Source organism: Vicugna pacos, chromosome 21 (assembly GCF_048564905.1).
Source record: "Vicugna pacos chromosome 21, VicPac4, whole genome shotgun sequence".
NCBI classification, from domain to species: domain Eukaryota; kingdom Metazoa; phylum Chordata; class Mammalia; order Artiodactyla; family Camelidae; genus Vicugna; species Vicugna pacos.
The window spans coordinates 20,537,863-20,548,685 of NC_133007.1; the positions used below are offsets into that span (position 1 = coordinate 20,537,863).

At 45.8% G+C, this 10,823-nt stretch overlaps 1 protein-coding gene and 1 long non-coding RNA gene across 5 annotated transcripts in view; one reads left to right on the forward strand and one right to left on the reverse strand.

Annotated features, from left to right (window-relative positions):
- LOC102546089 (carboxyl-terminal PDZ ligand of neuronal nitric oxide synthase protein) overlaps positions 1-10,600 on the reverse strand; it is a 279,781-nt gene extending 269,181 nt beyond the window's left edge. For all 3 annotated transcript variants that reach the window (XM_006209048.4, XM_006209047.4, XM_072946226.1), the window contains exon 1: positions 10,055-10,600. In XM_006209048.4, coding sequence (XP_006209110.2) covers positions 10,055-10,159 — 105 coding nt within the window. In that variant the 5' untranslated portion in view covers positions 10,160-10,600. The remainder of the gene's footprint in view (positions 1-10,054) is intronic.
- Positions 1,356-6,375, forward strand: LOC140687957 (uncharacterized). Of its 2 annotated transcripts, none has more exons than XR_012062590.1 (2): positions 1,356-1,398; positions 6,007-6,375. It is a non-coding gene; the product is annotated as an uncharacterized lncRNA (long non-coding RNA). The 2 variants fall into 2 exon arrangements; XR_012062591.1 differs by lacking the exon at positions 1,356-1,398 and adding an exon at positions 1,427-1,504.
- Positions 10,601-10,823: the final 223 nt, after the last annotated feature.

A 10,823-nucleotide genomic window follows, 5' to 3' on the forward strand; every position in this document is an offset into this window, starting at 1 on the left:
CAGCTGCTCCAGTGCTTAAAAGGAAACATGATGCTGAATATAAAAATTGAAAAGGGAATTATAAGCATCACAAGGTATTAATTAATCCCATGATGCAAGATTCCTTCTGCTTAGATTACCTCTGCTTAAAGAAGTCTTTATCCAAGAAATTCAGAGAAAGACAGTGAAGAAAGACAACACACTGTACTTAACAAGATTCTGTGATTTTTAACCTGAACGAGGATTAAAAGCCTGGCACAAATGTGATGGAGGCATGCACCAGAATCTAGTTAACCCCTCCTTATTCCTTCCCAAGGGTCTGACAGCTATTTTTAAGTCCACAAAGTAGTCATGCTGTCTGATTTGCAACTTTAGGAATCAAGAATAATACCTACAATAAAAAGCTAGATTTTTTCAGCAAGCATGTAAAATGAAGATACTACACTACTTTATTTTTTAAAAAAAAGTAGACAGCTCACAGAGAAAAAAATGTGACAATGAATATATATATGTTTATGTATAACTGAAAAATTGTGCTCTACACTGGAATTTGATACAACATTGTAAAATGATTATAAATCAATAAAAAAAAGTATGACAACTCCTAGATTAAAATCATGCACAGATGAAACTTAAATTGCGATTTGTAGAACTAAATAACAATAATAAAAATAGTGACCCCGCTTTGCTGTGCACCTGAAACTAACATTGCAAGTTGACCACACCTCAATAAAAAATAAGAATTTTTTAAAAAACTATCAAAATAAACTGAACTTCCAATGAGAACTTCAGAAACTGTTAAGCCATGATTTTAACAATGTTCCTCACTTTGCTCTGTAATTTTTTAGAGCAAAAAAGTGTTTTTGTACTATTAACCAATAAAATATTATAAAACAAAAAAAAATAAATTAAAATAGTGACCCACTCTGTGCCAAGCACTGTGCTAGGTGTTTACATGCCCCTCCTAATAACCCGACGCGGTATGTGCTATTTGCATCTGCTTTTCACAGATGAGGATACTAAAGGAGAGACGTTAAGTAACTCACACAAGTTCACAGAGCAACTGAGGGGCAGAGCCTGGATCTAAAGCCAAACACAATTTGGTTCTGAATCCACTTACGTTTTGCTGTCAACCAAATTTATGTCATAAAAACTATGAAATAGCAAATTAAAGGAAATAATGAATTGGGGGGGGAGTATCGATGAGGATACAATAGGCTGGAAATATGGGTTTTACTTTCGTTTTTTTTGTTTTGTTTTGTTTTGACTAATAAATGATAATTAACTACTCCTGAAACTGGCCATATGTTCTATATCCAAACATTCTAATTCCATTGCACATCCATCACTGGAATTCTAGTTAATTCAGGAAAAATGTTTACTTGGCACTTCCTTTGGAAGGCAGTGACACTCCGTGAGGTGAGAGTGGGAGATACCGCCTGGGATACAGGGAGCCCCTCAGGTCATTAGGGACTGAGAGTTACAGACCTAAAGCAAGAAAACAAGTCAGGAGGAGACTGGTCAGGTGAGGCATCTCCCAGTCTTGTGTGACACAGAAGGACCATGGCAGTCCTTGTAGGGAGCATCTTAGAAATTATATTGATTGATTCAAAATATATTTTCTATACACAAGGCACTGCAGTCAGCACTGCAGAAGATACTGGGGACAGAGTGACAGGGACCCTAATGGTGAGAAGTGGGGATGAAAACCCAACAGAGATAAGAGGCTATAATCCCTAACAGGGTCTGGTCAGTCCCTTTCACATAGAAGAGGGTCTGGTAACATCCACTTCACTCAGTGACAGTTGACTGGGCCTGAGGGATGGGTGGGGAATCACAGGGAGGGTTGAGGGAATGGCTGGTACCCCAGCTGGGTAGACACACAGGGCAACTAAAGGGAATTGTTCAAAACCAGAGAGCCCTGAATATCAGGCTAAGAATTCTGGATCTAATATAGTAGGCTTAGAAATTTCCAGTGTTTTTCAGTAGAAGGCTATCATATTCATATTTCAGGAAAATTAAAAGAGCAAAAATTTCTAGGATAAAGTGGAGGCCTTCAGAAGGTTACTGAAACAGCATGGTGAGAGGTGATGGACATCTAAACCAGCCAGAGGCAGGAAGAGAAGGAACAAGCAGGATACACAGATGAATGTCACTGGGAAAACTCAAGGATGCAGCAACTGATCTGCAGTGGGGAGCCCAGGAGAGAAGAGCCTGGCCACTACAGGTACTCAATAAACAGCCAGTGAGTCCACTGTTATATGAAAGGATTCAAGCACTGCTCCAAAGTATCAGGCCTGGGTACCCAAGAGGATGCTGGGGTCATTAAAAGAAGTAGGAAGTAAGCAGAGAAATTAGAATTTGATTGATGGAGTCTGCAACATGTTCATTGGCGTAGTGATGGCCAGCAGGAAGCTGGAAATAAAGATCTGGAGTTAGAGATCCAGGAGCCAGCCTGTATAAGAGAAGAGGTGGGAGGTAGAAGGAGGATGGAATGCAGCACTCACCTAAGAAGTCAAAGTGCAGGGGAAAGAGCAGCCAGCAAAGAAGAGGAAGTATGGACAGAGGGCTAGGCATGGCCAACCGAGATCCTACACAGAGAGCTGAGTGAGGCATCCCAAGAAAGACAAGAACAGGCTGCTCAGGGAAAAAACTCAACAAGGATGAAGACAGAGAAGGGTGACAGTAGAACAGTTTCTACATGACAGCCAGGATAGAAGCAAGAAGGACACAGCCAGGGACTGAATGAATATTGGGAAACTGCAGAGAGTAGACCACTCTCTCAGGAGGCTTAGCTGTGAAAGGAAGAGGACAACGTGTTAATAAAGAAAAAGGTGGAGAGAAGAGAGTTTTCACTTAGGGAAGGTCATAGTACAGGGCAGAGGAGTAAGCAAGTGGGGAGGAAGATGGAACCATGCAAAGGTGGGGGTGGGGTGTAATGGGGTAATGAACAGAGACTCAGGAGACGTGGGTTAGCAGCAGACAGAGAGCAGATGAGTCTTAAAAAGAGGGAAAAAGAAAAAAATTAATCAGACTTTATAATTAAAAACTTCTGTGTTTCACAAGCCAATACCAGGAAAGTGAATAGACCACCCACAGAATAGGTGAAAATATTTGCAAATCTACATAACGAACTTGACTATATAAAGAACTCTTACAACTCAATAATAATAATAATAATAATAATAAGCCAATCCTACTTAAAAATGGGCAAAGGGGTCTGAATAGGCATTTCTTCAAAAAAGATTTGCAAATGGCTAATAAACACATGAAAAGATGTTCTACATCATTATTCTTCAGGGAAATGCAAATCAAAACCACAGTGAGATACTACTTCACACCCACCAGGACAGCTAGAATCAGAAAGCCAGATTATAACAAGTGTCGGTGAGAAGGTGGAAAAATCAGAATCCTAACACACTGCTGGTAGAAAAGTAAAATGGTACAGCTACATTAGAAAACAACCTGGCAGCCCCACAGTGGTTAACACGGTTACCATAGGATCCAGCAGTTTCACTCTTACCCATCTACCCATGAGAAATTTAAGTATGTATCACACAAAAACTTATACACGAAATGTTTACAGAGTATTATTCATAATAGCCAAAAAAAAGAAACAACATTTATGTCCATCAACTGATAAACAAATAAAATGTGGTATGTCCATGCATTATTTGACCACAAAAGGAATGAAGTCCTGATACATGCTACATGAATGATATGTGATAGGAAAGAAGCCAATCACCAAAAAAAAGAAAGTATTCTATGATTCCATATATATGAAATGTCCAGGATAGGCAAATCTAGAGATAGAAAGTAGATTAGCAGTTGCTTACGGCTGGGGTGGATGCGGAGATGGGGAGATGATAGCTAAAGGGTACAGGGATTCTTTTTGAGGTGATGAAAATGTTCTAAGACTGGCTGTGGTAATGATTGCACAACACTACGAATATACCAAAAACTACTTAATTATACATTTTAAATTAGTGAATTGTATGGTATGTGAATTATATCTCAATAAAGCTGTTAGGAAAAAGGAAGCAGAGGAAGGAAGAAAATTCTCTTTCCAAAAACAGGAAGGAAGAAGGAAAGTAGCAGAGACCAAGTTTGCCGTGTAGGGCAGGAAAGTGGGCGGGATGGCAAGAGTCGTGGGCATGGCCCCAGGCTCCTGGGGGAACAGGATAAAGGCAGAAGGAGGTCACCGAGGAGTTAAGGGCAGTCTCAAGGCAATGAGGTGAGACGAGGCAGGAAATGATAGATAGTCAAAGAGAGCATTCTGAAGGTTTGAGTTCTTGGAAGTAGCAGCATTATGAGTGATAATCACCAATGAGTCTAATTAGGGTCTCGGGCAGGGATGTCTGGCAAGGGTCAGCATTACATGTGACTGTAAATGTGACTAAATGGACTGGGACATTTTGGGCAAAGGAGACATGGCAAAATCATGAAACGTACAGCTAAGGTAGAAACAGATTTGCCCATCAAATCCCAAAACACCAGCTGTGGAGCAACACCCTGGGGCACCCAAGAGCAAAATAAGGGTGAATAAAAAGTCATCACTTTAGAGAGGTGCTGTATCTTTGAGACTTCTCGCCCCCTCAAGACTCATCTGGACCAGGCAGAAAACAACAATGGATTTTAAAGCATCTGGACAAATACCTAATAAGGTGAAATAAACCTCCACTTCAATGATGACATCAGTGAATACACCAGAATCCTTACTGGTCCACAATCCTGGATGACCTGACCCTAGTTCACGATCCTGGAAGACAGGATCCTTGTGGGGTGTCGGGGGGAGGGCCCACACCCTGGATATGGTGTGGTTGGTTCCGAGAGCTCTTTACCTCATACGACAGGCTTAAGTTTTGGGTCAGAACACTCCATTTATGGTGAGCCAATGTATGTAATGTCCTAATCTGGAAGCCCTCAAGACAGTCTGTTCAAGAGGCATCCACAGGCAGCCTGCTGTGTGGGGTTATTGGAATCTCTAAAACCCACATCATGGAAATCATCAGCCAGTGAAGTCATTTAGCAAGGAGGAAAATATGGCCAGAGAACTTAGTTCGGATTTGACTAAGAGCTCCAAAACCATAAAATCATTCAGCAAAAAGACAATGTATTTACTGCTTTCAGACTTTCCACAATTGGTAATTTCTTCCACTTGACAAATAATTTAATATTGTCCAGCTATATATGTCACCATTTGTTAGCTATTAGTGAGACCCCAAAATTAGGAGGCCCACCAAAGTGTGGGTCCTTGCCTGCCAGCTGGAAAGAATTCCCAGCTGTCACAGAGGGACAGAGTGAAACTACTTTTATTTCTTAAAAGAGAAAAAGGAAGGAAAGTGCCTGAGCAAGGAGAAGGAAAGAAAACCACTCAAGTGAGGAAAAGGCACTCGAGTTGGAAGCCGTCAGCCAAGATGGCCAGTAGGGACAGCTCTGGCCCCAGTCAGGCCACATGGACTTTTATGGGAAGCGTCTGCCATCATGTCCTCATTCCGGGTGTGATAGAGCCAATCAGTCCTTGTATGGGCTTTTCAGTTCTTGTATGGACTTTTCCGATTGTGGTCATGGTAACTGTCAATTGTCATGGTGCTTGGTCAGTGTGTCATTTAGCATATTAATATATTATAATGAGCATATTATGAGGCTCAAGGTCCACTGGAAGTCAAATCTCCCACCATCTTGGACTGAATTCTAGCCAGTTCTTGTTTCTTCTCTGCAGCTGCCTCCTGAGACTTAGGTAAGAGTACCTGGTTTCTAGTTGAGGGAGGAGCAGGGGTAATATATATGTACCTGATGTTGGGGTAGGTCATTGTACACAGAAACATGAGACAAGGTCCTCAAAGAACACTCGACATTGCTGGAGAAGGTATACACAGAGGGGAAAGAACACAAAATTTTGTGGGAGACTGATCCAAATGCAGCTTCAGCAGTACCTCTCATCCCACGTACACTCTTGCACCGTGACCTTGACAATGACCCTTCAAGAGGTAAAGTCTACTTCTCCTTTCTTTGAATCTGAGCCAGCCTATGGCCTGATTTCACCAACAGAAAGCAGCAGAAGTGACACTGTCACTTTGGAGGCCACGCTTTGAGAGCTTCCACTTTCACTGCTTGGAAGGCTCCCTCTTGAACCATCAGCTACCAGATCAAAGGGCCACCATGGTATAAGGAAATTCAAGCTACCCAGGGGAGAGAACCGCCACATGGAGGACCACCAAGGCACAGCCATGTGAGTGAAGTCTTCTAGGATCTTCCAGCCCAGCCACAGCTGAATGAAGCCAAGTGAGTGATCCAGTCAATACCATGTGCAACAGAAGAACAGCCCAGCCAAGCTCTGCCTGAATTCCAGACCCACAAATCATGAGCAGATTAAACAGATGTTGTTTTAAGTCACTGAGTTTTGGGGTCTCTTGTTAAGCAGCAATAGATAACAGAAACCAACTTGAAGCCAGGAAACTAGGGATGAGTCCTGGTTCTGTTCCTATCTAACTACATAACCTTGGGTCAGTGACTTTCCTCTGGATCTCAATTTCCTCATTTACAAAATGAGGAGGTTGTATGAGGTAAGCTAAGGTGCTTTTCAGTTCTAACAGGCTGTGCCACATATGCCCAGATCAGCGGATGGACTAGGCAACCAGTGCTAGGAATACTGCTTCAGGGAGGTGAAGGAGGGAGCAGCTGCTTCAGGATCAGGTGAAGGAAACATGGACCAGGAGTCAAAGCGCTGAAATGTGAAGATTAAATAAAGCAGTACCTAGAACAATACATGGCTCATAGTACGGGCTCATTAAATATCAGCTATAATCCTTATGTTCTCATCTTATCAGTTCTGTGACTCTGGACAAATTAATTTCTCTGATCCCCAATTTTTCCGTCTGAAAAAATGGAGGTAACACTAAAACTCCCATTTTCACATGAGGAAAGTTCTCTGTGTGTGAAAGTCCCATGCAAATCAAAAATCACCTACAAATGTAAGGCACAAATATGTTATTAAGACTCTTATTCTTTGTACCGTCATCGCTAGACATCTCTTGCTCACTCAGCAAGTAGAGACAGTCAGTTGATGGCACTAGCCAAGAGGAAGGCATACTGGGAGAGGCAGAGGCAGCTGCAAAGGGGCCACAGAAGCTTTCAAGCAAGTTAGATTTTACCACCCACCCATCACAATGATCAGTGAGTCAGGTGCCCTTTCTGAATACAGAGAGCAGTATCCCTTAAGAGTGGCTCCCAGCCTAAGAGGATATCTGGAAAGAGCCAGGCATCAAAAGTTTGAATAATTTTCTAAGTCAGAGTCAGAGAGGCCAGCAACCTAAGGATGGCCCACTGGTGAACCATGAATCAGATCATTGCCCAGCACAGAATGAACGCTCCATAAAAATTATTAAATGAGTAAGCACTGTATTTGAGAGTCTGTAGTTAAAGCTCCCAGGTTGAAATCCTGGCTTTGCCATACACAGCTGTGTGCACTAAAGCAGGCAACATATCCTCATTTATAAAACATAGGAGACCCACCTCCAGGGAAGCAGTGAGAATTACATGAAGTACTGCAGGTGAAAAACCTCTAGGATTCTGCTCAGTAATTAAGTGCATGGTGTTTTTTTTTAAGTGCACAAAACCTCTGACACCCAGATGCCCTTCAACCCTCGCCATGACCTTTCAATCTCCACACTACCCTGAAAATGAGAGGCATCCATCCAAAAAGTCACCCCATCCAGTGTTGATTCTGAAAAATTGCCAGTCCTTGGGAGTGAAAGACCTGGGCTCATTTTCCAAGGGTACCTGACAAGGCAGCACTAATACATTTACATTTTATAACCTGTGCTTTTCCAAAACAAGGAAGCACTTGCCAGGTGCACGTGGAACAGAAAAGCCTCTGCTTCCACCTCTACTCAGGTCTTGGCTGACATGGTTTGAATGTACTGGTGTCCAGCATCGATTACAAAGAGCTGGGAGTTAGGACCCAGTCCTCAAAGTCAGCTCTGTCCTTTCTCCACAACCTCCTCATTCTCAAAGCAGAACCCTTGGTCCCCTATGTCTCAGATCAGATCTACTTTGGGAACACAGCCGGGACCAAATGTGGCTCCCCCTCCTCTTATTGAGAACCAGTGTGTGAATCCAGGGAAGTTACTATAGGAACTACAGCACACAGCCCCCAGACATTTGCTTAGAAAAGAAACTGGGTGTTGGGAAAGGGAGAGTAAGATCCAGCAAGTCAGAGGCAAGTCTCAAGTCAGTGTTTTTCTCAAAGTCTGGCCCCAATCACCTGCATTAAATCTCCTGGAATGCTCCTTAGAGGCGCACAGTCCGGGGCTCCCTGCAGATGTATCATACTAGAATTGAGGATGGCACGAATCAGACTTTTTAACAATCTCACCTGGTGATTCTTACGTGTACTAGTTTACGAGACCCAGCTAGGACCAAATGCAGAGACTGTGTGAAAAGGATAAAAAGGTTAAAAATACTTTAATTCTGATCTCTCTTTTTCCACTAATTCTTGCAAAACAGAGCACGGGTGAAATAAACAAGACAAAAGCCAATTTCCCAATTTACACATGTCGAAGCAAATTAAATTATGACTGTAATGAAAACTCAAACTTTAAAAACTCAAAATTTAAAAACCTGCTCACCAAAGCAACAGGCCCAGACAAAAATTAACCCAAACTTCCTATCTTAGACCAACCAGATCTATTCTGAGAGAAGCAAGATAAGATCTTGGCTACAGCCCCATTTTGGTCCCAGCCATACCCAGTAATTCAGCTCTGCATTCCACTGCAGGGTTTGATGTCTGGGGGAACAGGGGGCGTCCTCCGAGCTCTAGCAAATATGGTTAGGGGACGGTTATTCCAGGAAAAGGAAAGAAAAGGATAAGCAACTCATCTCCTCATGAGAAGGAAAAAATCCAAAGATAACTAACCACATTGGGCTCATACCAGACACTGGAAAAAATGTTTAACAAATTGAAAGAAATAGCCACCTGATGGAGTAACCCTTGCCTGAGATGCTAACACCCTGCATCTACAAAGTCATGAAGAGAAAAAGGGAATGGAGAGCAAAATTGTCTCCACGTCAAAAGTATTAACTTTTCAAAACTAGCAAGACACAATCAACTTGCAGGGGCAATATTTTCTGTCACTTATCAGTGACAGGCACACAGTAGATGTGAGCATCCCTGGGTCTTTGGGGGGAGGTTGGGGGCATCAAGCAGCATGAAGGAAGAGCAGAAGCACTCTTTCACAGATAAGCACTCTCGCCGGATGATGGGCAGTGGGATCCCCAGTTGTAATCTCAGTAACTAGAACTCCTCACCCTGGGAAGTGCATCACAGGGGGGCAGCCTTATTCACACCTGATGGTCCAGTACAGAGGCTTCCGCCCCGCCCCCTCTCCCAAGGACAGACCTGGGGCTCAGAGCTGGAAATTCCAGTCACCTTCGATAAATTCAGCAGCGGTCCCCTATGAGATGCTGAAACTTAACATTAGGCCACAAAACTAGCAAATGCGCAGCTTCACCACACCTCCCCCCACCTTTCAATGACTGACACTTGCAAAGGAGTCGTGGCAAATAAGGCATTTAGGAAGTGAATCTGACACCTGGCCCGGGTTACCTGGAATCCAAAAACAAAAAACACCCTGGTATTATTTTCCTTAATCAGGAAGCAAATACTTCCCCTTTAAAAGACCTTCCTGGAAACACCTCTTGCATGGGATCCCAACAGGTAAATAATACCAGAGCTTCCCTAAACCGATTCTAAAGAACTATTTCCAGGCTGCGCTCACCCACCGGCTTCACCTCCTCAGGTGAAGTAACTCAGTCAGTCCGGAGCGAGTAAGGATTGGGGAGTCTGCAGGTGGGAGGATGAAGGTGAAGCAATACCGCTCAAACTTTGCAGTTGCTCGTTAGCAGTTCCGGGCAGAAGCCCGCGGAATTCTATGCTAACAAGGGGGAGTCATCCTCCCTGAGAGGAAGGCCCCCAAATCAGCCTAACCCACCAGCTCTACGCCCGGGATGGCTGCGCATCCTATCCACTCAGACATGCCCACTCCGGGCAGTCCCCTCTCCGGGGACCCCTCACCTTGGCCTCGAAGCAGATGCCGTGCTGGAAGGCGTCCTCGTTGTGCAAGGGGATCCGCAGGTCGTGCCCGTCGTCCACAAGGTTGTACTTGGTTTTGCTGGGCATGGTGACCCGCGGTGGACCGGCTTCTCCAGAGGCGGCGGTGGCGGTGGCAGGAAGGGACTGGCCAGACCCCGGGGCGGGGAGGTGGGCGCCGGGCGCGGCGGCGCGTGGAGGGAACACAAGCGGAGGGTCGCGGGGCTGGGGGCGCCCTGGCCGCGCGGCGGCGGTGGAAGCCGAGACCCGGAGCGACGCCGAGGGCCCGGCGGCACCGGGAGGCTCGGATGCGGGCGACGCGAGAGGCGCTGTGGCCGCGCGATTCCTGCCGGCGAGGAGGGCGGCGGGGGCGGGAGCGGGCGGCGCGGCGCCCGGGCCGGGGGAGGGGAGCGGTGGGCGCGCGGCCCGCGGCGGGACTGGGCGCGGCGCCGGCCCTGGAGCAGCGGCGCGGACAGCCCGGGACAAGGAAGAAAAGGCGGCGGCGGCGGCGGCGGCGGTGGCGGAGCGGGGTGCCTGTCACGGAGACGCCGGATCAGCCGCCGGCGAGCGGCTCCTCCTGCGGGGCGGGCCCGGGCCGGCTCCTCCCGCGGGCGCCCAAGCCCCGCCCGCCGCCGGGTCCGCCCCCGCGCTGCCCGCCGAGCAGGTGAAAGTCCCCGGGAGCGCGGCGCCTGGCCCTGCCCGCTCCCCGTGGCCCGACCCCGGGAACTTCGCCCCGGCCCTAGGTAGCCGGGGT